The sequence below is a fragment of the Megalops cyprinoides genome, chromosome 4 (assembly GCF_013368585.1).
Source record: "Megalops cyprinoides isolate fMegCyp1 chromosome 4, fMegCyp1.pri, whole genome shotgun sequence".
NCBI lineage: Eukaryota > Metazoa > Chordata > Actinopteri > Elopiformes > Megalopidae > Megalops > Megalops cyprinoides.
The window spans coordinates 2,490,904-2,518,159 of record NC_050586.1 but is presented as its reverse complement, the minus strand read 5'-3'; the positions used below and the strand labels follow the sequence as shown (position 1 = coordinate 2,518,159).

Below are 27,256 nucleotides of genomic sequence, written 5' to 3'. Positions count from 1 at the left end.
AAGGTATGATGACAGACCATCAAATAGGCGTTCGTCGTACACCACATGCAAACACCGCACCAACCTCAGTGAAGCTTTAAAAAAAAAATCAACATGATTCTGAAGTCAGCATTTTTTTTCAGTCAGAAAAATCTGGTAAATGAACAGACTTTTTAAGAGCAGCAGAAGAGCTGGCGGCTGTCTAGAGTTCCTCACAGTCCACACTCCACAAGCAGGACTACACGTGTGACAGACGGCAATGGAGAATTCCAGAAACATGACAATAAAAAAATCTCGCAGGCCTTTCTTCATGTTTGCACAGAAGAAAAATCCTCAGGAGTCGCAATGTCTTTTCTTACTGAATAAAATGCGCCCAAAGGCCAATCAGATTTCAGAATACTTAAATAGGAAAAGCAAAAAAAAAAAAACAAGATTAAAACTCCAGAAATGGCAAAGAAGAAATACAAGAAAAAATACACACTGCAAAGAACTCTTTATAAAGCTGACAAAGGAGATGTCTGCCATGACGTCACCCACACACAGGGTGGCACTGTCCCTCTGCCCTCTAATGCTCCCAGCACCTCCTCCTCTAAGAGGAGACGCTAAAAAGGAGAGTGCTTTTCTGCCACTACTGTTTTCTTCAAATAGACTGTATTGTTAATAAATAAAATGAAACTGAATAGTCTGCTTGGAACGACTACTCTGTCTATATATATATATATATATAAACAAGGCTTGTCTATATATATATATATATATATATATAATATATATTTATATGCTGTTTTTTCTAAATGATACAGTATCTGATTTTAAGTATTTGTGTATCAGGGGGCTTCCTCTCCCCACGGTGATGCCTGAGAAGGGCACGGCGTGAGGATGGGGGGCAGGGTTTCAGATGGGGTGGGGCTTCGGGGGGTGGGGGTATACTTCGTGATATCAGAGGGCACCCGGGTTAGGCCTTGCCCTGCTCCACTTTGACGGACTGAGGCTTGATGGTTCCAGAGCGGGACGGCTTGATCTGTCCGGGGGGCGGCTCCTGGAGCTTCGCAGAGAGCCCCCCCGAAGGGCCCTTCCCCTCGGCCGGCAGGACGTCCCGCGGGGCCTTGGTCTTCACGTCGACGAAGGACAGAGGGAAGAATAATCAAACCACATGTTTCAGCCACGTTACATACAACATTTATTCTGCTGTTCAGCTACCTCAGAGCATGCCCTCTGCTGGGCATTCTGGGTAAGAGCTCCTGCTAAGGGACCAAATCTGAAGTGGATGAATCAGTTTCAGGGCATGCTGCTCTCCAAAACATACTGTCTTGATTATTCCTCCCCCCTTCCAAAACATACAATCAGGCACAACCATGCTTAGTCCTTCCTGAAACTAAAGCTACAGTAATGTTCAGACCTTCAAAACAATGAAGCAGAAAACATTTGCTGACAAGAGGGGTTAAGATGTACATTAACTTCATTAGAAGGAGTGACTGATCTAAACCTGTAACTATACCCCATACTCACACACTTTGTGTTATTCCTGTGTTAACATTCACACTGCTTTCCAGGAGCCTCTCGATGCAGGATTTTCCAGTTTTCTGTGTGTATGTGGTGAGAGTAGCTGGCTCACCTTCATGGCCTCCTCTGGGCCGGCGGGGAGGGGGTCAGGGGCGCAGGGGGGGGTGGAAGGGGGCGGTTCGGAGCTGCAGATGGTGACTGGCTTGCTGACCTGAAGGACGGGGCGCTGAATGGGGTTGGGGAATGGGCTGGAGGTGGGGGGACGCATGTGCATCATCATGCTGCCCTGTGGGGGGGCCACCTGTGTGCAGGGGGGGAGAATCATACACACATCTGTAAAACACTGTCATTTTCACACACACATATTCTCTCTTCATCAGAGTGGCACAGGAACCCACGCCCTCTCACACTCTCACCCTGAAGCAGAACCTAGAACCCACTCTCACCCTGTAACAGAACCTAGAACCCACAGAAGGCCAGTGGTGGGGGTGGTGGTACCTGCTGGGGGTAGTGTCTTGGTGCAGAGGGCTTCCCACTGGGACTGGTGGATCCAGGCCTGGGGAGGGACCGGGGGAGGGGAGACGACCTTTAGTGCACTTGTACTAAATCATTTGGATTATCGGAAAGAAAAAAAAAATGTATCTTCACAAACATAATCCTCTATGGCACTCTCAATATATCAACACAAACTCGTTTCAGGCACTGAGGCTGATAACAGAAAAAAAACCGCACACTCCCTTAGACAGATGACTGACCTGTAAGAGTTTGGGTTGGGGGCGGAGCCTGGTGAGTGAGCAGGTTTATCTGCAAACTGGAAGCCCTTCATTTCCATCTGGGAAGTCTGAGCGGGAGACAACAGGAAGCGGTCATCGATACTTCCTTTTCACAGATCCCCATCACCATCACACGACAACTTAATCTACAGCATGGCATCATGACACAATATAAGACAAAACACTTATATATGCATTTCTAAACCAAAGGGACAGATAAGACAGTATTAACTGCAGCAGAACACAGCTGCTGGCAGCTAATGCAGACACGGGAGCCACTTCCTGTCGGCCTGTGACGCACCTCCCTGTGTCCCGCCATGACCGGGGGCTGGGAGGCGGGTGGGAGCACCCTGCGGGGGGCGCCGACGGGCAGGTTCTGGCCCTGCTGCAGCTGGATGGACTGAGGGAGGATGAGGTGCTGCTGGGCCGAGCCGTACCGCAGCTGTGAACCCGGAAGGGGCATGGTCACCTGGCGGGGACACAGAGCATGCCCAGTTAGCACAGGAACACTCTCCTCTTCACCCAGAACAGGAGCGTCAGGGTGTAACCTGCTTACTACCCTCACTCATCTGTGTGCTTCGTCCATTTCGTTTTATAACATCACATTATTGACATTTAGCAGACACTCTTACCCAGAGCCACTTACATACATCTACGTTACAATTTTATCCATTTATACAGCTGGATATTTACTGAGGCATTTGTGGGTTAAGTCCCAAGGGTAGCAGCAGCAGTGCCCCAGAGGGGAATTGAACCAGCAACCTTTCAGTTAGTAGCCCAGCTCCCTTCCACTATGCTACTCTCCTGCCTATCACACATATTGTTTTTGATGTGCAGAAAATGGACTACATTCTGCTACATGCAGTATTATGCAAGGCAACTTGCAGAGATACTAAAAAAAGTAAGCCATCTATACATAAGAATAATGAGCGGAGGGAGTCCAGTTAAACACCTTTATAAAGGGGCAACAGGGGTGAAAACCTCAGCACTGAAACTGCACTCTTCTAGCTGCCAGTCTGCTCCCTCAGAACAGTGCAGTTTAGACCAGTGTAGAATAAGAGAGGGGTACCAGGAGGCAGCTAAGGTATGGATTTTACAGTGTATTACTCCTCAGGCTTGTTAAGAAAACGACCCGAGAACAGCTGGCAGTCATTCAGCACTGCAGAGAAAGCTCACGCAGACTGAACTGGGAACAGTCCTGCAGGAGGGAGAGCGTAGGGCATTAGGCCCCTGAGGCAGAGGGCAAACTGCAGCACCTGGATGAGCTGGGAGTCCATGAGCTGGGAGGTGCCCATGCCCGCAGCCTGGCTCATCTGGCCGTCGTACACCAGGGGCTGGCTGCTGCCCATGGCCTGGTAGTGTGAGCCGGACTGGGGCTTCACCAGGTCCGAGTGCTGCATCCCGGGGAAGGCCGAGTACGGGCCCTTCAGGGGCCCGGCCCCTGACAGCACCATGGGGCTCGGCTGAGACAGGTTCGGGTGCATGTACACCTGGGACCTGTGGGAGGGGGGCAAAGGGCAAATTAAAACAACAGAATACATGACATGAGCACTCAGAGGTACTACCTGCTTGGCAGCTGAAATCTTTGATGACCTCTCTCACCTGAAAGGGGGCATAGAGTTGAACATGTCCTGGGACTGGGAGACGGGCCCCCCCCGCAGGCCCAGCTGAGCCTGAGCCTGCAGAGAGGTGTGCAGGGAGATGGGGACCTGAACGAACGAACACACACACACACACACACACACGCACGCCCATGCCCACACACACACACACACACACAGGCACATGCCCACACACGCAGTCACACACACACACACACACACACACACACACGCACGCCCATGCCCACACACACAGGCGTACACACACACACACACACACACACACACACACAGGCACATGCCCACACACGCAGTCGCACACACACACACACACGCAGGCACACACACACACACACACGCACGCCCATGCCCACACACACACGCACACCCATGCCCACACACACAGGTGTACACACACACACACACACACACACACACACGAGTCAGACGCACAGACAGACACAGGAGAGATAATAAATAGTCATTTCAACCCAACAGAGCAGGAAAACTCCTTCATACAGGCAGGGGGGACGCAGAGCGGGGGGGGGGGATGCAGGGCGTGGGGGGGGGGGCGCAGAGCGGGGGGGACGGTACCTGCTGGTAGCTCTGCTGAGTCATGGTGGGCTGCACCAGGCGTGGCTGGCTGGGAAACACATGCCCGTCCAGGTACAGAGGAGGGATGTGGTTACCTGCGGAGAGGTGTCCCGGGTCACACACTCAATTCCACACTCGCACAAAGGTGTCACTACAGAGGTACCACTGCAGAGCCATCTGCACAAGTCAGCAATGAGAGGCTGAAACACCGCGGCGTACCCCTCCCTCGCGGGACGCGTTCGGCAGGGGCCTCACCTGGCATGGAGACGGACGGGGCGACCGACGCCACGGGCATGGGGGCCATGGACACGCCCCCGAAGGAGCTGTAGCTGACGCCGCTGGAGGACCCGGCGCTGCAGGGGGGCTGGGTCCCCGAAACTGCGGCCCCTGGGGAGCCCTGCTCTGGGAGGGACTGCGAGTTCTCCCAGGCCTTCCGCGCCGACTCCATCTGTGACAGGAGAGAGTGTGTGAACACCACTGCAGCTGATCCAGGACCTGTCTGTCTCACACCTGGAGAGGGGTCTCTCCAGGTACGGGTACAGGTACAGGTACAGGTACGGGTACAGGTACGGGTACAGGTACGGGTACGGGTACAGGTACGGGTACAGGTAAGAGCAGAGAAGAGCAGAGAAGAGCAGGTGCGGTACCTTGAGCGTGAGGTCGGTGCTGGGGAAGGAGATGGGGGTGAGGCTGATGGCAGGATGCAGATGATCTCGCCTCAGGATGGGAATGGCCTGCAGGTACAGCAGCAGGATCACGTTAGAGCTCCATATCCACAGCAGCAACACATATCACCTATCAGCCCATCACAGCCTTCTATAGCTACAAACAGACCCCCCCATTCATCCTGGGGCAGTTTGGTGGCAGAGTCATTAAGTTGTTTTTTTTTTAAATGTCGATCAATCAATAGTACCGACAATAATGTGCAAACCTACAGTACAGTGTTTCAGAAAGACACTCTTTGATAGATTACATCACAGATCACAATGTTAGAACATAGTGTTTAAACCTTCTACTATGTAAAAAAACTGCTCAGATTTTTTAACAAATTGATTGACTAATGATTCAAAGAATTGATTTCGTGTTGATTTTAATAAATAATATTCTGGAAATCCTATTCTGGGAAGGTTATCTGTTATCCTTTAAGGGTTCACAAGTCTTCATGCTTAACCGAAAGGCAGTGAAAGCCACAGTGAGGCAGAGAAGGCTGGAGAAGGAGGCGGGGCGCTCACGTTGCCTGCCAGAGCATCCTGCAGCTTGCTGACCGGGTTCGAGACTGGCATGGGGGCGGAGCCAGGGGGCAGGCTGAAGTCGGCATCCTTGGAGCTGACGCCAAACTCGATGGGCGGGACAGGGATGACGCTGTCCACGCCGCTGCCCGGGGCAATGGGGCTCTCCACGCCCTCTGACCCCTTGCGCTGTTTCAGAGAGCGCTCGTTCCCGATCGGACCCGGCTTGTGCTCTTTGTTCTGGTCCAGACCGGCATCCGAATCCTGGGACAAAGAGGGGAAACACTCAGAAATAAGGTTCACATTTTCACACAAACCGTAACTCATCACAGCTCAGGACACGAAAGCCGAAAAACAGCCTGCAGGACAGACAGCCAACAGAACCCTAATCCAGGACCAACTTCAGACAGACAGCAGCATATGTCCACCTGTAGGCCTCTGATTCTGGTTCTGGTGGGTCAGAGCTCGGCGAGCTCTACAGACCAGCTGAAGATGTGGGGGGGGGGGGGGGGGGGGGGGGGGCAGGAGGAGAGGGAGGGAGCGATATTTAACCCTCCAGAGAAGTTGGGGATTAGCGCACCTTCTTGTCCACGCTCTTGGGCGGCAGGTCTTTGGGTGCGTCGTCGGGTTTCAGGGTGCCGTAGGGGGAGCTCCTCTGGGAGGAGCTGGCGGAGGAGCCCTGAGACTCAGCACTCAGGTCAATACCACTGTCCGTCTGACTCCCCTTAAACACCTGCGAACACACGACAGAGAGCGCATCACACACCAACGACTGAGACCAACAGTGACTGCTCCGGTGTCTGCGGATGGAGTGTCCCAGGAAGAGACTGACACGGCTTCCAGATGGTGTGGTATGGTGTGTGACATACAGACATTCGCTAACCTAAGGATCCCCGCCACACCCTGATCCTAAGCAATGACATATTTCATCTTGTACTTTGGGACATGGACAGAGAAACAGACACACACACACTTCATACATACAAAAGTATACATATGCGTATAAAAAGCTTCAGCACCCGAGAGGTAACAAGGAGAGGGAGGAACGCACCTCTGCGTTAGGGTCAGCTGCAGGGTACGTCACTGACTTTGTCCAGGAGTCTACGCCCGGGGACTGCACTGCCAGAGCTGCAATGAGGTCATACAGAGACACATCTGAGCCCACCGTCACACCACAGCCACTGAGACACCCCTACAGCTCAAGCTGCTGCACAGCACTGCTGCCCTCTGCTGGTGAGAGCTGAACACAGCAGGCCTCACCTGCTGTGCTGGTCTCCCAGATCTCAGTGCCCAGGGTGCTGGAGGACAGCGCCTCCTCTGGCTGCTCCAGGGAAACGCTGCCCTGCCTCTTGGCGAAACGTGGAGGCATCTTTGAGGAGATCACCCGGTTTTTGGCAGGTAACTGAAACATGTGAGACGGCAACAATTAGCCCACCATTCCTACACAGTGTAGTTTCATTGGTTGGATGTCATATCAATCTGTATTTAGATTTACGTGTCCCTGTAGGCCTGTATCTCAGTTGCTCACCGGCGCCCCCTGCTGCTCATTTTTTCGGCGCTCCTCTTCCTGCTGCCTCCGCTGCTTTTTGGACAGGGCGTCTGAGAGCCCCTCCGACCCCAGCACAGGGGCTCCTGGCCCCCCCTCCACTGGCAGAGAGAGGGAGAAAGAAAGAGAGTTACCATATTTGATTAACATGTATGCTTACTGTGTAAGAAGTTAGCTTTGCTTTGCAGACGCAGCTGTGCTAATAAATCACAGAACTGAGCCGACAGAAAGAGACAGGGAGAGAGAGGGGGGGGGGGGGGGGAAGAAAGAGACAGGGAGTGAGAGAGTAAGAGAGAGAGGGGGAGAAAGAAAGACAGGGAGTGAGAGAGTAAGAGAGAGAGGGGGAGAAAGAAAGAGACAGGGAGTGAGAGAGTAAGAGAGAGAGGGGGAGAAAGAAAGAGACAGGGAGTGAGAGAGTAAGAGAGAGGGGGAGAAAGAAAGACAGGGAGTGAGAGAGTAAGAGAGAGAGGGGGAGAAAGAAAGAGACAGGGAGTGAGAGAGTAAGAGAGAGGGGGAGAAAGAAAGACAGGGAGTGAGAGAGTAAGAGAGAGAGGGGGAGAAAGAAAGACAGGGAGTGAGAGAGTAAGAGAGAGAGGGGGAGAAAGAAAGAGACAGGGAGTGAGAGAGTAAGAGAGAGAGGGGGAGAAAGAAAGAGACAGGGAGTGAGAGAGTAAGAGAGAGAGGGGGAGAAAGAAAGAGACAGGGAGTGAGAGAGTAAGAGAGAGAGGGGGAGAAAGAAAGAGACCGGTACAGAGACAGCAGATCAGTCAGCTGAACAGCGCTGGTGTCATCCCGTCTCTCATACTTACACAGGTACCCGTTCCGCTCGTACTGGGACAGGGGTTCGAGCTGCTCCCCTTTCAGAAGCCCGGGTTTGGGCTCCTTCTCCGTCCTCTTCCCTAAAGGCTCCCCCAGGACACCGGGGGCGCAGTCTTCAGTCTCCGACAGGCCGTAGGTCGAACCCGAACTCAGCCCTGCATCAGCCTCCTCGGGAGTCCTGTGTTTAAAACGGTCCTCCTATCAGAACTCACACTGACTCACACACTCACTTCGTCGCTAAATTCAGCCCCATTCTCCCGGAAAGCAACGCCTCACTCTCAGGTCCCCTTACAGCCTTTCACAGCTACTCAAGAGCAGCCACAGATTTACACAGCAGAACATTCACCTTATGCTCCTGACAGGATGACACACACGACTCCCTGGCTCAGTACTCATATCTCTGAGCTGTAATAGCATTTTGTATATTTCACAGGACCAAACAACCCTAGCTAGTTTATTAAAAGCATTAATGTGACACACAGGTTTTCAGCCCTTCACATGCACCATAGGGGGACATGCATGAGGCTCTGAGGGGCTCATCTCTCCCCGCGGGTGAGCGCAGAACAGAGACGCGCTGCTGTGACCCTCACCTGGCGCCTCTAGGGGGCGCTGTCCTCTGCCAGCCCTCGCTCCTGCCGGCCGGCATCCCCGTCACCGGGCTGTCAGCGGGGACAGGATCCCCTCTGCGGCTCTGCCGGTCCACCAGGGGGCGCTGGCTGGAGAAGCTGCGCTTTGCCAGTTCCTTCCTTTCCCCGGAGCCCGGCTCGCCATGCGCGAGGTCTGGGGGCGTCTCCCCGTACGCCCCACCCCCCGCGCCCCTCGCCGAGCTCTCCGAAACGCTGTCCCAGCCATCAGGCGAGTCGTAGGGCCTCCCCCCGGAGTGGGGGCGAACGGGCCAGGGCATAGATGTGTCCCCTGCGGAACGCTCCTCCCGGTCCGGCCGCTGCCGGCGGAATCGGGGGGGCTTGTCCTGCCGGGGAGGGCGGCGGCGGCGCAGGGGCCGGCTGTCGGGGGTGTCGCTGTCAGGATACAGCTCTCCCTCACCCCCCCGCTCCTCCAGCCCGTTCTCCAGGAAGGCAGGGCTGTACCTCTCTGTCGACCGTCTGTAGAACCCCTCCGCCCCCGCGCTGAGCCCATTCTCCTGCACGGGCCCACCCCCAAACTGCACCCCTCTGCCCCTCCATGCGGGCGTGTCCCGGCTGCCGAACCCCCGGCCGTACCCCGTGCTGGCGTTGGTGAGGCGTGGGGGCAGAGAGCGCCCGAAGACCCGGCCAGCGCGAGCCTTGTCTCGGGTCTCGGCAGCGCCTCCCTGGTGGTCAGTGTACACCTTGTTGGACCTCCACGAGTCCCTGCTGTCGGGCTTGCGGGGTGCGGCGGGCGGGACAGTTTCAGGGAGCTCGCTGGCTCTCTGCCGCCGGCGTTTAGGCAGCTCCTCATACTCAGACGCCTCGCTCAGCGTCTCACTGACGTTGCGCCGCCGTGGTTTACCCCTGAGAGCGTCCTCGGGCCGGGCCACCTCCCTCATGCCCCGCCCCCGCCCCCCCGTGCCGTACCCGCCCCGCCCCCCTCTCCCGCCACCCCGCACGCCGAACTCCCTGAAGCCCCTCCCCCGGCCGCGGGCCGCCACCCGGCTCCCGCCAAACGCCTGCTCTTCGTCAATGAAGATCCAGTTGTTTCGGCGCGGGGCAGGGGGGTCCCAGCTGCCCCGGCTCTCTCTGGGCGGGGCCTCCCTGAGGGCGTCGTCGGCGGGACTGTCGCACCTCTCCCCCCGCGGAGGGGCGAGGGCTCTGTCTTCGGCCGGGACGGCGGGGGGCTTGCTGGGCAGGACGCTGTCCTTCTTCAGGTCGTACGCATCGAGCGGAGGCTCCTTCTCCACCAGGCGGTAGGGCACAGGCCGCTCCTCCGCCTCCGCTTTCGGCTTCTCGTTCTCCTTGTCCTCCACCTTCAGTGCCTTCAGCACCGGCTTCTTGATGGGCCCGCTCCTCCTCGTTGGGGGTCTGGTGCCGGATTCAGCTGGCCGGCCGGCCGCGCGGGTGGCCCCCGTGTCGGACCACTGCGGCTGGATCCCCGAATCCTTCTTCTGGGACCCCTCGTTCCTCCAGAGGTCCGGCCCATCCCGGTCTTTCCCAGAGCTTTCAAACAGCTCTGCCCGAGACCCGCTGTCAGTGCAGTTTCCATGGTAACCCAGCTCTCTGGGGTCTGGCTTTGTGGTGTCCGGGTTGCTGGGCAGGCCCCAGATTTGTCTCGCGGGTGAGTGAGCGCTGTCGGGGGACTCCCTGTTTTGGGGAGGAGACCCATTGAGATTCCTCACATGATAGCCCTGGGGAGGGGGGGATTTGGCGTCTCTGTACTCCTCCTCCTCTCTCTCCTCATATGAGTCCTGGGAGCGTGGCCTCTCACCCCTGCACACACACACAGCCCAGGTTAAAACATAACAAAAAAATCATCCAGTCATGAATTTCTGCCTGATCAGGGATTTGGTCGCGCTATTTTCAGCACACCGTGAATTTCCCAGAATCCCCCCCCACCTGCTGTCGGAGCGGCCGCTGTCTCTGCCCTCCTCCTGCCTCTGGTAGGGCGGGGTGAAGCTGCGCCCCTGTCCCTGGGGGTAGCCCCCCTCCTGCTCCCACAGGGGGTAGGGCTCTGTGGAAGGAGCCCTCCTCTCCTGGTGCATGCTGGGATGGCAGCCCTCATCCGAGGCGGAGTCGGGGCTGTTCGGGTTATCCAGCTTCATCAGTCCTGAGAAAGCAGAAATAAAAAGGACAAAATAAGAAGAAGAACGCAGAAATAAACCCAGTTAAAATCCCTCTGCCCTCGCTGTATGATTGTGCTACTGTTATAATGTCATGACTCCTACAGGATATTTAATAAATGTTTCAATCAAAGGAGCCTGAAGCTCAGCACGTAATGAAGCACCAAGTTATCTGTTTAATCACACTCCCTTAACCACGGGGCTCGGGGTTTAATTTCAACATGCTACTCATTTACACAGCCGGACAGGGCTGCCGGCAGACCCTCCCACGTCAGCCCAGGTCCCTCTGCACTTCTGCCCCTCCTGCCCTAAATGCCCCAGGCTCACTGCCCTGGGCCCACCCCACCTGCAGAGTGCATTGCCGAGGGGTAGTAGTCCACAGGGGGGCGCCCCTGGGTCAGGCGGGGGTCCATGTAGGGCGGCATCATCATCCAGCGGGGGTCGAAGCCCAGCATCTGGGGAGGGTAGTACCCCCGCTGGGGGTGGGCGGGGTGCTGCCACTGAGGCATCTTATACAGCTGATCCTGCAGTGACATCACACGACAACTGACCAATCAGATTCACTGTTCCCAGGAACCGCTATAGGGACCTTCACTGAATTCATACACACGTTAATGAGTGATAAAAAAAGATGCGTGACTGGTAGTGACAGAGAAGTGGTTTACAAGTTTACAAGTGGTTAACAGTGAAAAAAGTCTTACCAAACCTTGCATAACAAGGCTTATCAGCAGACACATTCCAGCATTTATTTGGCATAACTGAATGCTAACACTGAATGGATAACACACGCACCCAATTCAATGATTCCGGAAGTTTTGTTCTGAACAGTTGTTTTATGTGGTAAAATTACAGTCCTTTCATGCAATTTAAGCATCAAAGGCTTAACCTGAAAACTGAGTGGATTACATTCTTGATACAGTTTGCATCGTCAAATAGTTTCCATTAAAATTTCCACTTTAAGCTCAGTATCCACCACTCCATTTGTGACACTATGACCCCGACCAGCGAGGCAGGTGGCCGGGAGAACACCTGCTCCTGCTTGCTCTGTGCCCTTTGCTCCCAGGGGATTATGGGATTAAGAGATTACAGCTCGTCCTTGCAAGCACTCACCTGCTGCTGCTGCTTCTGGAAGCGGGGAGGCAGAGGCTTCTGGAACTTTCCGTACTCTGGGGACGGGGGCGTGCCCTCGGCCCCGCCGCTCCCGCGGTAACCCGCGCCAGCCGCCTCACCCTCGCTGTATTCCGGGCCGGGGTACTGATCCGGCGCCCCGCCACAAACCTCTGCACACGAGGGACCGGAAACAAGGGTCAGTCAGCCAGATTCACCCACACTCACAGCTGACAGGATCTCCTCACTGCAGCTCTAACCCAAACCTCTGCTCACGCCAGCTGGTGTCCCTGAGACAGGAGGGACCAGCGTCAGCCAAGTGCCCGACAGTACGAGGTGGTCCACCTCAAACGCCACCATGCAGCGCCAGTCTAACAAATCAGTCTTAGTCTTGACCTCAACCAGCACAAATATATCTGAATCTGATGATTTCTGAATCTGATGATTTACAGGAACACACCCACCTCCTACACAGCTTTAAAAATGTGCTCTCAAATAAAGGTCCAATACCATATCTGCTCCCCAATGCTGTCAAACGGTTTTGTTACTCAACCTTAAAAATTTTTAAATGACAGGCTTGGGCATGTTGAAAGTTACGTGTTTGAGAGCAAGCAGTGTATTCTGGGATTTCTGTGTAGGTGCACACTATTCAACCCATAATTCCTGTCTTTCACTCCCAAGTCTGCTCTCTGAGAGGACACTTAAACACTCCCAGAATTCCGAGCAGCGCTGCCCACCTTTGGCTCCCTGCTGCCACCCCTCGGAGCCGGGCCGGGAGGGGTTCTGTCCCGGCGAGAGGGGCGGCTCCTTGCTGTCGGGGCGGGCGGGTCTCTCGCCCTTGCCGAATTTCTCGTCCAGCTTCTTGAGCTTCTCGGCGCAGGCGGCCAGCCGTTCCTCACGGGCACGCCTCTCCTCCTCCTCACGGCGCCTCCGAGCGCGCTCCACCGCCTCCGACACCTCCCACGAGCCCAGCCGCCCCCGCGGGGCCTGCCGCTGGTCCTCCCGCTCCTCCACCGACTCCCGGCGCCGGGCCACGCCCACGCCGCCCGCCACCCCCGCTTTCGGCTGCACCTGCAGACACGGGGAGGACAGACATGAGGGGGGCAGAGGGGCGGAGCAGCACTCAGCACTGTGACACCAGCTAACAAAACCTAAATGAGTCTGCTCTGCCACGCCTCGCAGCAGTCTCAGCTGATGCGTTTGTGATCCATTCTGAAAAGCTTTGTCTGTATTTTGGGAATCTTATCCTTGTAACTGCTGCTGCGGTACAATAAGACGACAAAAGCCAGGCACTGCTGTTCCTCCTGTGTGCGCAGCAGAGCCGGTGCAGTCGCTGCCCGGGGGAAATGCAGCGCAGCACCTGCGTTCGCCTGCCCATTTACCTGCGTCTCGGCAGGGGGGCACCAGCCGTTGGTCCTCCGGGAGGAAGGGGGCTCCACCTCCGGAGACTCCCGGCCATACGGCCCCTCCCCCGAGCTGACAGACGGCTGCCGCTCCCGCTGCGGCGCCCAATCAACCCTGCGGACAGACGCAGACACAGATAGACAGACAGACACATGGATACAGACAGACAGACACAGCGCGTTACCATCAGAGTGTTCACAGGCAGCTGTCTTTACACTCTCCACGTTAAGGATGTTTACTGTCAATTTCCATGGACACACTTATGTTCTGATGTGCCAGAAACCATTCATCCGCTAATGAATGTAATGTAATATAATCTGACCTTGCAATTAAGACTAAGGACCAATCCTAAAAACACTAACCCAGGAAGGGACCCTATGCAAAAAGCAAACAACTCCGCTGATTGCAAAAAAGGTCAAAGGTCAGATGAAAGGAAACAGGGCCAAACTTACCACTTATTTTTGCCTGCGGAGGAGGGGTGGTCGTCCTCATCATCACTGAACTTGAGTTTCTCACTGTAATCCACCTCCTCATGCAGGCCTGCAAGGGGGCAGACGCACCACTGAACCCAGCTAAAGGGCATTCCCTTTTCACCCACAACAGTGTCTGCAGGGCTACTCTACCCTGGTTCTGGAGGGTCGCAGTGCCTACAGGAATACTTTTACTGTTTTTATTAAGTGGATGAATCTCCTGCTGCATTTGACTGCCTAGCCCCTGTGTATACATTATCTCAGTTTTGAGGGCAGCTAGCAGCAGACTTGCAGTCAGGCACTGGTGAGTTCGGCTGATTCAGGCTCTGAGAGATCCCTCCCAGCTTCCCCAGGTAAGACTCACCTGCCCAGCCGTCCTCACAGTCGTGGTCCAGGTCGTCCAGGTCCTTCAGATCCTCGGGGTTGATGATGGCGGGTCGGGGGGCGCGGTCGCCAGGGCGACGGATGGGGCGGGGTGAGGGGCGGGGTGCTGCGGGGGCGAAGCGAGTGTCTCTCGGCGGCTCCTGCCTGACGGGCCGGGCCTCGAAACGGACCGGAGCCACCACAGCGGGGCCACGCTCCGACGAGGGGGCGCCCTGCGGCTCTTTCGGGCACATCTGCAAACAGCAGAGAGAGAGAGAGAAAGAGACAGAGAGAGAGAGACAGAGAGAGAGAGACAGAGAGAGACGACACCCAGCGTGTCAGGATCCAGTCCAGACAGGAGAGATAGACCAAGCAGCGCGGCGTTGGGGGCGGGACTTACGAAGGCGGGCAGCATGTCGTGGTAGACGGGCGTGGCGTGGTGTGGCTGGCCGAGGAACTGCGGCACGATGGCCACGCCCCTGCGGAGGGGCAGGGCGGGGCGGAGGGCGGAGTCCTTGGTGTCTGGAGCTGGAGGAGCGGCTGCAGTGACCGCAGGGGGGGAGGAGGAAGAGGAGGAGGGGGCGGGGACAGAGGGGGTGGGGACAGAGGGGGTGGAGGCTGCAGCAGGGGTCCCGTTCTCACCCTGCCCCGAGCTCGTGCCCTCAGCCTCCCCCATGGGCTGCAGGTTCCGCCCACCCCCCTCCCTCCAGCTCGACACATCTGCAGAGAACATCCACCCACACACACACACAGACAAACACAGAGCCACACACAGACAAACACAGAGCCACACACAGACAAACACAGAGCCACACACACGCGCATGCGCATGCACAAACACACACAGAACACACACACAAACACGCACAGAACACACACACAAACACGCACAGAACACACACACAAACACGCACAGAACACACACACAAACACGCACAGAACACACACACAAACACGCACAGAACACACACACGAACACACACAGAACACACACACACAGACAGACAAACACAGACACAGAAGTAGTAGTCAGTAAAAGGTAATCCATTTAAAAGAACGCAATCTAACTTCAGCTATTTCAGCATTATGTACAGATCCTCAGCAAAGGGTGAAAGGTCAGCCGTGAGCAGAGTGCCGCGTACTCTGGGGGCGGAGGCTTGGTCCGGGCCCATACGACGGATCGAAGCCGCTTCTGTCCCTGCCAGCCTTGTCCTGCTCCCCTGCAGCCTTCAGCGTTGGAAACTCCTCGTGTGAGAAAGGCTGCAGCCTGTTTGAGGCCTTGAGACCTGCAGCACAGACCAAAAACCCTCACTCACACGGGACGCAAAACGGCGTAAATATCACCAATCACATCACTCACATGCAACGCAAAACCGGTTCAATATCAAGAACGCGAACACCACCCACGTCAATCAGGCAAACGTAACCTAAAACTGCCTTAATATCAGCGTCAGTCAGCTGTGTTCAGAGGAAGGATTTAACAGGACAGAACAGCACACAGCCACTGTAATCCCCCTTTTTTGCGGGATGAAAAAACACAAACCTGAAAGTGGCATTCATTAACTTCAAACCTCAAACATTAGTGGTTGCAACAGTCCTGGATGGGGGTGGCAGCTAAGGAAATTGTTTCAGTTTTAAAGTGTTTTAAAGTGTTTTGTTCAGTTTTTTTCAGTTTTACCGCCATTAGTGACGGTGACCAAAGATGATGGCCATCGAAACCTAGGATTTGAACCCGTAGCCCGGACTCTGCCACACACACTCACCGTCCAGTTCTCCTGGCTGCCCATTCAGCCGAGCCCATTGTTTTGGCCCGCTTACTGCGGCACTCTGCAAAGACAGAACCCAGGGTCAGAGGCACAGAGGAGACACCTTTCAGAGCACCACCTCGGCTGCTCCGAGAGAACCCCAAACACAGGCCACTTCTCACGCCCAGCTCCTCCATCAGTACCGGCCACAGCTCCGCCTGTGGCGATCGGCCATTTCTGCTTCTTGTGTTTTTACAGCTTGATTTTCACTGGGCTTGATATTCAACAGGTTACACCACCTCACCACCTGTGCTCAACCATCTCTCTCACTAATGGGGTTACGTCATTCTTATGAAACTGTCAAAGTCAGTTCAGTGTATCATGGTCAGCAATGATCAACTGAACCAACGGCAAAAAAAAAAAAAAAAAAGATTTCCTTGGTAAAATACAGAGCCAGAATAAGAGTGTTTCTTTACACAAACTGCAGTCCCCGAAGCCCTGCATCCCTGACACCAGCAGGAGGTGCTCCTGCACGTCAGGGCTAGCGCTCACCTCCTGGCTGATGAGTGGGGTTGGTTTCTGCAGATTGGAGACAGACTTCTGCAAAGCCGGCTGCAGCTGCAACTCCAGCAGCGGTGCGCTCGACACAATGGAACTGCGGAGAAGAGGAGAAGGGGGGGGAGAGAGAGACGGGGGCGGAGGGAAGGAGAGAGAGGGAGAGACAGAGGATGACCAATGATGAGGCATCACCCCAAACACAGTTCAAGCATACATTAAACACCTGTCGCAGCTGTGATGTTGCTTCCTGTTTGGGGCCAGTCAGAGCTGGCAGCACCACATCAGAGGTGTGTATGGACTGATTACTGATGCTAATGTTGTGTGGGGAAGCATACACTGTGCTGTGGGCCTCAGTTCTGCCTTTTTCTGTTTTACCCAGGAGAAGCCAACCTCCCTCTCATCACTGCATCTGTGCTCCTAGCCCACGCTGTCTCCCACAATGCACCTCTCAACCACACTGCACCCAGGCACAGACAAACTCAGGTAAGTGCTAAAAGGACAAATTTTCCCCCAACCTGCATTCAGAGTCCTTCTTCTTTCCTCTCTGTCACACTCACACAAACCATCCCTCCATTCACACACACACACACACACACACACACACACACACACACACACACACCCTACAGGTGCTCACAGGGCAGCCGGCCTTCCAGAGCTCCCCTCCCTGCTCAGCTCTCAGCTCTCAGACAGACAGAGAGACAGACAGACAGACAGAGAGAGAGACAGACAGAGACTCCTCTCCACTCTCTCCCTCACCTCTTTTGGTCCGGCTGCTCCTGCTTGTTTGCCCATCCTGTTCCGTCTTTGGGCACGATAATGACGTTGGGATCGTTTCCTTTGTTCTCGGACTTCAGGCTTGGCAGGTGAGCTGGGGGGGGGATACGCCGGGCTGTGGCCACTTTACCGAGACTCTGCAGGCCATGACGGGTAACAACTGCACAGAGGGAGGGAGAGGGGGAGGGAGAGAGAGGAGAGAGGGAGGGAGAAGGGGAGAGAGAGGGAGAGAGACGAGAGAGGGAGGGAGAAGGGGAGAGAGAGGGAGGGAGAGGGAGAGAGAGGGAGGGAGAGGGAGAGAGAGGAGAGAGGGAGGGAGAAGGGGAGAGAGAGGGAGGGAGGGATGGAGAGGGAGAGGGAGAGAGAGAGGGAGGGAGGGAGAGGGAGAGGAGAGAGGGAGAGGAGAGAGGGAGAAGGGAGTGGGAGGGAGAGTGGGAGGGAGAGAGGGAGAGAGGGAGGGAGAGAGGGAGGGAGAGAGAAGGGGAGAGAGAGGGAGGGAGGGAGGGAGGGAGAGAGAGGGAGGGAGAGAGGGAGAGGGAGAGGGAGAGGGAGAGAGAGAGAGGGAGGGAGAGAGAGAGAGGGAGACGGGGGGGCCCAGATGAAAGGCAGTGAGAGAGACAGAGAGAACGTAGGAGGTAGAGAGAGGGAGAGAGAGACAGAAAGGCCAAGTAGAAAAGAGAGGGAGAGATACGGATACAATAAGGGGAGGGAGAGACAGAGGGAAAGAGAGAGAGCGTTCCTTTCACAAAATTAACTGTAAATGCAGACACAGGTAAATGCAGCAGCCTGAGACAGCGAGGGGTGAGGAGGGAGGTCTTACCTGCACTTTTCTGGGTTTCTACTGTCTTTCCTCTGTACTTGTCAAACAGGCTGAGGGAGGAGTACCTGCCTTTCCCATCCTTTGTCTTGTTTATTTGCCCCAAACGATCTGACATCGCGATGTAATGTCATCGAGTATGGAAGGGTTTCTCTGCGCCACTCCCCTCGTGCCTGTTAGATCCTGAGGAGGAAGAGGAGGAGGAGGAGGAGGAGGAAGAGGAGGAGGAGGAGGAGGACTTTAACCAGCAGACATGCACTTCCTTCCCATCTTTGAAACTCCCCTGAATAACCAATGAGTCACAAAGCCGGCATATCATGCATAAAAACAGAACTTCACAGCAATTTCCTCCTCTCAGATCCCACAAGTATGCAAAGATAAACCCAGATTAAAACAGCTTTAATTCATCTACTAGGCAGTCCAGACATGCGGGCACTCCAGCTCTAAGCGCCATCTAAAAGATGAATCTGAGGTTTTTTTAAATGACTCTGGAGGAGAACAAAGTGAACATCAGACCATAAACATCCCACCCGCATGGTCCACAAAACACCTGCACAGGTGTGCAGCCACACCCATCGTGGGGGGAGAGACCTGCGGGCTCTTTAGAACCCCCCGTTTTAAGGTCCCTGGTTGAAGTGGTTGCTTGTTTACAGGTGGATTGCCGGGTGGGTGCGGTGACAGCATGGGGGGGGGGGGGGGGCGCAAACGGTTACCCAGCCCACTCCACGCCAACGGAACGAACGTGTTGTGTTCTGCATAAATGGGGCGTGTTTACACTCCATGATTTTACAGCTGAATTTTCGCTGGACTTGACATTCAGCAGGTTAAATCACCTCATCACCTGCACCCAATCACCTCTCTGCCCGGTGAGGTGATGTAGTGTCCCTGCAGCTGGCAGAAAGAGGTGAAACTCAGAGAGAAGGAGCAGCAGCGGGGCCTGGGGGGGCTGCGGGGGGGCTGTGGGTCAGGCCGGGAGACAGGGCTCCACTCTCCAGGCCAGACAAACAGGATGTTCGGAACACTGCCTTCCTTCCTCAGTAAATAAGCACACAGATACTTCTGCTGCTGCTTCCACTGATCACTCTTAAACACAGTGATGGGAGCAGGCAGGTTTGAGATTTAGTGCAAAGAGTCTTGTGAAGCTCTGGGCTTACAGCTTGACCAGATGTCCTTAATATCCACTTTTTTATTACAGCCTCTTGTCTCTGGGTGACACTGAATCAATGTGAAAGAGCAGAGGCAATAGATTGCTTTACACATGACACTTGAGGTCTGAAGGGATAGAAATGTATAAAAACACCAACAGGTCAACACGACCAGAGCCACGGCAGGGTCCCCTCTCACCCAGTAAACTTTTGCACACATCAGATCTCATTTGAACCACCACAACAACAAGTGTGTGTATCCACAAAAATGCAGCTTCCCTGCTCTGATCTTTCTGCCAGCTGCTCAGCCTGAACTGTGCCTTACCCCACTGAACTTTCTGCCCTTCATATGAAATTGAAACACCGTTATTACTTCCAAAGTTAACACTTTCAAAGGTAATCAACCGCGTTGAAGCCCTTGCTTGATCTCTTTTCCGTGCTGTGGAATGGCATTTCTGTGGGACCAATGGCAGTACCCCACTGTACCTCTGAGAGCACCCCAACCGGAGCTATCCAATTTCAAAGCCCGGAAACCTTTCAAGCATGCATGCTAATTCACCATTACATACATCATTATAACATCCACAGCAAAGCAATATGGACTATGGACAAACCCAACTGTGTGTTCGCTGAAAACACAGATTTTCTTCCTCCCTTCCTTCCTTGCGCCATCTAACGTTACACATTTAGCCTGCTAGTCGAAACGTTTCACGAATGTCCATCATCTTCCCAAATCTCTTCCGTTGCAAAAGCAAAATTATTCATAACGTAGCGCTCGATCTTTGCGCTATTAAATGTAGGTCATTCCGGACATCGCAGGTTTACTCAGGTTTAGACCTGAATGTCTCCTATTAACGCTTACCGTTAGCTAGCTAGTTAATGTCAGGTATGTCGCGATAATGTGCTAACGATAACATCAGTTGACTCCCTAGCTAACTATGGCAGTACTGACCATGACCTTTTCTCAAATACGTTGGTCCTCAAATATTTCAAGAAGCGCAACACCCAAAGTAAAGCTGTGATCCCAGCTGGCCATAGCATTGTGCTAGTCTGACTTGCTACAACATGTCTTATATCGCTACGAAACTGCACAACCACATTACTTTTGTACGTTAACTCAGCCCGTCAGAAACTTTATTCGAAATGCTCAGGTCCTGCTATGTAGATTTCTTCCTATGCGATCACTCATATAAAGTCCCAAGTTAGCCAAGTTAGCTAACGACGAAAACAAGATCATGGAATAATAATTATGGAATAATATAGGAAGACATCAACAAGCGTATGAGAACAGTAATCACCCCGTACATGGGTAAGATCAGCTAGTTACACAGCCAGCCCACTACATCCTTTGAGTTAGTTGGCTTGTCAGCTGGCTGGTTGGTTAGCTGCTGGTAAAGAAACTGGCCAGCCAGCTAACAAACGTTAACTAACTAAATCACAACAATGTTGGCTGTAATGCTAGCTGTACCGCAGGCTTGTCTCCATCGGAAGCTAGCTCAGTTACTTTGTAAAGGCGGACAGACTGTTAAACCACCAACCACAACGTAACGGCCATTTCACGGAAATATTATGCCAATATTATTATTACGCCATGATAATATAGATAAACACGAAATCCACCAGGGCTGCCTTACACTGCACTACCTGCCCGTCTTCATAACGGTTTATTATGCTAACAGGCTAGCTAGCTAACGGGTTATCCTTATATCCCCTTCCCGAAACACAACAAACCAGGCAACACTGAATCACTGTCAAAAAATTAACACCTCAGAGGAGATCTGTGAAAGGGACTGACAGCTCGCACCTTTTCCTAAAATCAGAGGAAGAATAAGAGAATAACAGACAGGGAAGGACGGTTAAAAATGGCTGCTGATCGGAACAAAAGCAACAGCGAAACAAGCAAAAAAGCAGGCTCCATTAAACCCTGACTAACCTCCATTTCAGCATAAAAAACCCACCTGTTTCGCGTAAGTAAGCCTGGCTGAGATCAGATAGAAGGTAATATTTCCGATGAATAACAGCGCTTACAGGGATCGATGGAGATTGAACTCCTCTTTATACCGTATCTCTTTTTATGATATTCCAGTTCTGGTATCCGTCGCTATTAGAGGACCTGTCTGGCCTGAAGATCCCGCTGAGAAGTGACAGGTAAATGTAACAGCGCCCCATAGTGTTCCCGCCAGGCTACTGCATCTGGTATGCAGAAAATCCGGACAATTCATGTGATTTGTAATCGATATACATTTAATTCCATAACATTCCATTCCATTCCATTACATTTCATGACATTACACTGCATTACTGGCATTTAGCAGACGCTCTTATAAAGAGCAACATACATACGTTACAATATTATTCATTCATAAAGCTGGATATTTACAGAGGCAATTCTGGGTCAAAAACCTTGCTCAAGAGTGCAGCAGCAGTGGACCAGCACAGAATATTATTATTCAATATATTAATTCATTATATTCTTAACCTCATTTCCATTCATTAAGTGTGTATAATAGACCAGCCAGCTCAAACAAGATCAACAATTAATCTTAGTACTAAGCAGTGATGACTACTCATGTTAAGTTTTTATAGTTTACAAGCTTTTTTAATGCTCTGGCTAATACAGCTCCGTGTATTGAGCTGGCACTGTTCTGTCGTTCTTATAGCCTTATTACTTTGTCTTTGTAAGGCACTCTGAATGAGTGTGTCTGCCAAATAAATGTTAAATAAATGAATGTTACTGTAGCAGCCAGTGTAAAGTGGTTCACTGGAATGGACTTCAGCTAAGTAATAAAACAGAAACCCGCAGGACAGATGGAGTGAAGCGTGTAATGCAGGAAAATTTATTTCACTGACAAACACATTTCTTCAGTCACGCTTAATACATCACAGATCTCAATGTATCAGACAGCATTAATCAATCACTCTACAGTGCTACATTACCACCATTGTTATCATTGTCTGAATGCTTCCCATACACCTCTATCCAGCGTATGTATACAATGTTCTTATATTGTCCTTTTATATTGTGGCATATTCTCTGAAAGAATTGAGGGTCATCACCTAGCTTGGACCCTCTTAATATGATCCTGGAAGCCTCTGGTTTTAGTTCAAGTTCCCCCACCACAGTACAGCTGGTACTGTATTAGACTTTGCACCGATTCCACAAACTCAGTTCCTGTTCAGTCACTGTAATCAGCTCCGCTGACTCATTGAGGCTTCCATTTGATGAATCACCTGTTACCATGCACCAATCAGTGTTAATGTTGGTCACCCCCCGGCTGGCCACTTGCCTCAGGTGAGGCATGGATGCACTGAGCCTGAATCAGTTTGGGTTTTTTCACATATTAGTAAAATTGCAATCAGGTTGAGTAGACTGATCCTGCTTTGGTTGGAGAGGGCAAAAAGAACATGAGGCCCTCTATTTAGCCTTTAGTCTGTGCTCTTCCACCCTCTCATCTAATGGAAATTATGGGGTGTCTGGCTGCTCATTTTCCGCACAAAGCTGAATTTAGGGAGATTAAGGATTTTTCTGAATCATGTGAAATGTGTCCACAACAGAAACACCAGAAAGTTCTTGGGAAACGTGTGTACTCTTATCTGTATGGATCACTCTGTAGGTACAAAACTGTCCTGAGGATGGTGCTGTAGGACCTTCCTCTGTGTTTGCCCAGATTCTGTGTACATGTACTGTGTACTGTGCTAATGCTCTTATTTTACCTTGATAATAATGTTCTTGCCGTTGCCACTCTTGTCAGGTAAACTTAGATGTAAGGAACTTCCTAAGAGAATCAGTACAAACTAGAGAGCAAACAATCTCCACAGTAAAAACAATAAAAACAGCCACTGATCTTGCACTTTGAAGTTAATCAGAGAAGCTTCCTTAGCCAGGCAACCTTTAATAATGGTTACTGTGTTCTTACCTTCTTCCAGAGATGGCTGCAGGAATGCCTTCAGGGCAGGGTAGCAAATATGCAATGTGCAATAAAGAATCAAACTATTTTAAGTAGAGGCTTAAGTAGAGAAGTTTATATGACAATTGTGGAAAAAAATCAAATAATCATATGTCCTAGTGGCTCAAGTTAGTCCTAGCTGTGCAGTGAGAATGGTCTCACATGTCACCGTGTCTCATATTTTCCCACAATGGCCGTGTTCCAGCTGTGCTGAGCTGGGCAGTTACACACACCTGGCTGGCAAAAAGTGGTGCTGTTCCACCAAGTACCGCCAGGGGGCAGAAAAGTTTCTCTGATGAGAAACACATTCAGGATCCTCACACACCTGACAAGCTTATGATCACCCTCATTTAACACTTAACACTTATCCATTTACACTGCTGGACCTTTGCTGATCCTGATTACACATTTTAAGCTTATTTAACACATTACTGCTACCCAAGGGTACAACAGCATTGTCCTACCCAATATCTGAACCTCCAACCTACTGGTTAAAAGGCCTAGTACTTGAATATATATTTGGGAGTTCAGGTTTGATATCTCACTCAGCGGTGTGCAGGATTTGAACTCACAGCACTCTGGTGGTTAAGCTAGTGCCAAAAATTGCTTCTCTTAACTAAAACCTATTCAACAGAATGTTGACAACTGTGTGCAGCATAAGGGGAATCAGTTTTCCTGCCAAGGGAGAAAAGAAGGGTCTAAGTTTACACACAGGCTCACTGGAGCCAACTGGTCCCAGTGTCCAGTTCTGAAGCAGAGGTAAGATGGAGCTTAAATGAGCTGGTCTCTCAGAGCGAGGTGAGGAACATACCACCAAACACGCACAAAAGAAGCCAAACTCCATCAAACAGTCGGCAGAAGCAGCCATTCTAACAGTGCAGTGGTAGGGACAGTGAACGTGGTGGTGGAGTGGGGGTTATATCTCCTTCTTTCCCTTTCCTTCCTTCTCCCTCTCTCCCTCTCTCTCCGACGCTTTCTCTCCCTCACCCCTCTCCCCACGGGCTTTCTCTCCCTCACCCCTCTCCCCACGGTTTTGGCCGATGCCCTGCTCCTGAGTTGAGTGTGAGTGACCCGTGCGGGTGTATTTATAGGGTGCTGAGTCAGGGCTGGGCTGCAGAGGGGGTTACCTGATCGTGGTGGAGGAGGGGGGGAGACTGACAGAGGCAGCTGCCTGTCCGCAGCCCTCGCAGCCTGGGCACGATGCCAGCCGGCAGCCTCCTACCGGGAGCAGCAGCGTTGCAGCCTGCTGCCACAGCCGGAGGACTGGCAGGGCCTGAGTGCCGGGCTGCCACACAAAAGCTCTCTCCCCTCTGCGTCTAAAACATTTACACTTACATTTACTAAAACATTTACACTTTACATTTTATCCAAAGCAACTTACAAGTGAGGCAATGGGAGAGCATTACACACTGCTGTACATTATCAACTATTTCCTTCTGTTGAGTCTTTATATACATTACATTTACAATATTGTCATTTAGCAGATGGTTTTATCCAGAGTGACTTACACAGGCTAAGATTTTACATGCTATCCATTTATACAGCTGGATATTTACTGAGGAAATTCTGGGTTAAGTACCTTGCCCAAGCGTACAGTAGTCATGCCCCAGCAGGGAATCAAACCTGCCACCTTTTCACTATGAGCCTTGCTCCTTACCACTACACCACATGCCGCCCAGCTTGGTATTTAATGAAGTGATTCAGGCTTTCAGCATAAGTAGTGTAGCCTTAGCTTGAGGGTACAAGAACAGCACCTCACAAGGGAATCAAACCTGCAACCTTGTAGTTAGCAGCCCAGCTCCTTCTCCACTGTGCCACCTTTGATGCAGTGCTTCTGCATTGAAGACCATCTTCACGACCATACTGTCCATCTTGTGTCATGCTCCAGAGTTATTTCACAGTCAACATCTCAGAAACACAGGAGTAAGAAGTATAAATGTTAGCATGTTAGGGACCAGATCTTGAAAAAGATCATTCTGATCAAAACATCACATTTATTTTTGCATAAAGTGAATATGAAGAGTAGATTAACATTTTTGCTGCTGAGTTCTGTACTCATGCATAATCTCTCAGAGGATTGCCTTTCCTTGCACCAGAGAGAAAAAAAACAAGACTATGTCATTTTGAAAGGGACATTTGAGACAAAATGAATGTGCATGAGGATTGCTGGCATCCAGGCTGAGCCAGGACTGACACTCTGCTAAAGACTGATGAGAGGATAATATGAGGCTGGGAGACATGCTGCCTGCAGGGATACTGTAATCCGATCGTACCGCTGCGGGGTTCTCTCCTCTCTCTCCCACCCCACACCCCCACCCCCACCCCCCGCCACCGTCTCCATCACCCCCTGCAGCGGGATTCTAGGCAGAGGAGGGCAGGACTGTTCCTGAAAATATCTATACTTAACTTAACCACAACCTCTGAACTTCTTCTATTCCAACTGCAGCTGCAGGATGACTGGAAGCTGGAGCCTGAGGGAGGGAAAAAATAACATGCACACGTTTCTCCCAGGGCCCGTCTTGTGTGGACGTAATAAACATGTCCGAAGGCAGGTCTTATTTAAATGACCACAGCATAGAATATATTATATATTTGTAATAAATATACACACACAAGATTATGCATAGTTGCTTATATCAGTCAGAATCTATCCATCAAAAAGCCACTACCCACAGTCCATCACTGCAGTGCCGAGTGTCATTGCAGTCTGTTAATTGGTACTAATATATGCAGCTCTACGCCATAAGACCATAAACAGTCAGAACCTCTCCTGCTGCCACACATCTTTCAATCTTTCTGAGATAAAACAAATGCACTTAAAGTACAGTGCTTTAGCCCTGCAGTCATCTCTCTGTACCTCTGAATGGACAAAGTAAAAATCCTCAGTTTAAAATCCTCTGATCCTTTCTCACAAACACCAAAAAAAACAAACAAAAAAAAACAATCAGATTTGAAAAAAGAGCATTTTATTGAAATTTTTTACATTGTTCAAAGATTATAGGTTCAAGCACTTAGCCTTCTGCATTAAACACAAAATCATGCAAATTGGAAACAGAACTGGACTCAAAAGCTAAAGCTTATATAACAGTCTTATTTTACCAAACAGCTCGGAGCGAGTCAGTTCCAGGACTATACAGTTTAAATCAGTATCTTCTTCTAAACCTTGGCAAGGACACATTTCCATACAGTGAAGAAGGTACAAAAAACAAGACCAAAAGCCACATAAAAATTAAAAAAGGGTAAATGAATAAGAGAAACTGAGGACAGAGAACACACAAGATCCCCAGCTGACCAGTGCAGGGCATTACAGCCTGCTTGTGTCACGCTGGAGGAGACAATGTGTTTCATAACCTGGCACAGTCTCCTCATACACTCCACTCCAACATAATTTAACCCCCCCCCCACACACACACACCCCTCTCACCCCACCCCACCAACCTGACGTTTATACTCCAATGGAAACAGAGACACTCAGGGACCAGCATATGACACTCACTGTGACAACACCACCTTATGGTTTGACTTTCAGCCACATCAGAGGTAACTTCAGAATGTTCCTACTTGCTTTTTTAAAAGGTGGTAGCATCTCACCTGAGTGCCTCAATTTCCTTTAAGCTGAACACTCGAGTCCTCACCCTTCACATGACCCACACATATCACATGACCCCCACAGATCACATGACAGATCCATCTGTTCCTCATTTTTCCAACAACCTTAAGATGCACAGTATCACTAAATAATTTCTGTTTGATTAAATGTTCTGTCTTTGTTAGTCATGGACATCTGAAAAGACATCATCCATTCACTGGGCCAGTTACAACAAAAAACTGATGACAGAGATGACACTTTCAGGTACTAATGAAACACTATGACACTACTGCAAACAAGCTGGTGTACAAAACACCTAGAAAATATTGTTCCTTTAAAAGGTACAGACAGTGCCTTTTAATCTGTGAAAAATATGACTTTGCTCAGTGTAATGCCATTAACATTAATATAGAACATTTTTAAAAATATATATAAGCAGAAAAAAAAATCTCCATTTTTCTTCAGTAACACATTTTTGTTTCCTGTTTAGTCATGAAGGCCTTTCCTACAGCTGGATAGGTCCTAGACAGTGACCAAC

General features: G+C 51.6%; 1 protein-coding gene across 2 annotated transcripts; it reads right to left on the bottom strand.

Moving 5' to 3' along the window:
* Positions 1 to 776: 776 nt before the first annotated feature.
* On the bottom strand, positions 777 to 21,307 carry LOC118776179 (protein PRRC2B-like). Of its 2 annotated transcripts, none has more exons than XM_036526289.1 (31): positions 21,141 to 21,307; positions 18,041 to 18,220; positions 17,203 to 17,380; positions 16,438 to 16,540; positions 15,904 to 15,967; positions 15,283 to 15,426; positions 14,541 to 14,860; positions 14,142 to 14,394; positions 13,760 to 13,847; positions 13,286 to 13,421; positions 12,641 to 12,974; positions 11,907 to 12,076; positions 11,143 to 11,320; positions 10,573 to 10,783; positions 8,635 to 10,446; positions 8,035 to 8,222; positions 7,208 to 7,326; positions 6,940 to 7,081; positions 6,731 to 6,807; positions 6,260 to 6,412; positions 5,683 to 5,943; positions 5,098 to 5,184; positions 4,706 to 4,898; positions 4,451 to 4,545; positions 3,858 to 3,964; positions 3,512 to 3,752; positions 2,557 to 2,724; positions 2,238 to 2,323; positions 1,981 to 2,038; positions 1,595 to 1,783; positions 777 to 1,090 (listed from the first exon to the last, which is right to left on the bottom strand). In XM_036526289.1, the coding sequence occupies exons 2-31, from the start codon at positions 18,153 to 18,155 to the stop codon at positions 935 to 937; spliced, it is 6,426 nt and encodes a 2,141-aa protein (XP_036382182.1). In that variant the 5' UTR covers positions 18,156 to 18,220; positions 21,141 to 21,307; the 3' UTR covers positions 777 to 934. The 2 variants fall into 2 exon arrangements, with proteins under 2 accessions (XP_036382182.1, XP_036382183.1); XM_036526290.1 differs by having other exon boundaries at positions 1,017 to 1,090; positions 1,981 to 2,084.
* Between the last annotated feature and the right edge of the window lie 5,949 nt (positions 21,308 to 27,256).

Excerpts from the sequence above, each read along its gene's own strand:
- LOC118776179 (XM_036526289.1), bottom strand. The coding sequence starts at position 18,155 with ATGTCAGATCGTTTGGGGCAAATAAACAAGACAAAGGATGGGAAAGGC. Across the intron at positions 10,447-10,572 it reads AGCGGCCGCTCCGACAGCAG|GGGTGAGAGGCCACGCTCCC; the intron begins GTGGGGGGGGAT and ends GTGTGTGTGCAG. Across the intron at positions 2,039-2,237 it reads CCCAACCCAAACTCTTACAG|GCCTGGATCCACCAGTCCCA; the intron begins GTCAGTCATCTG and ends GTCCCTCCCCAG.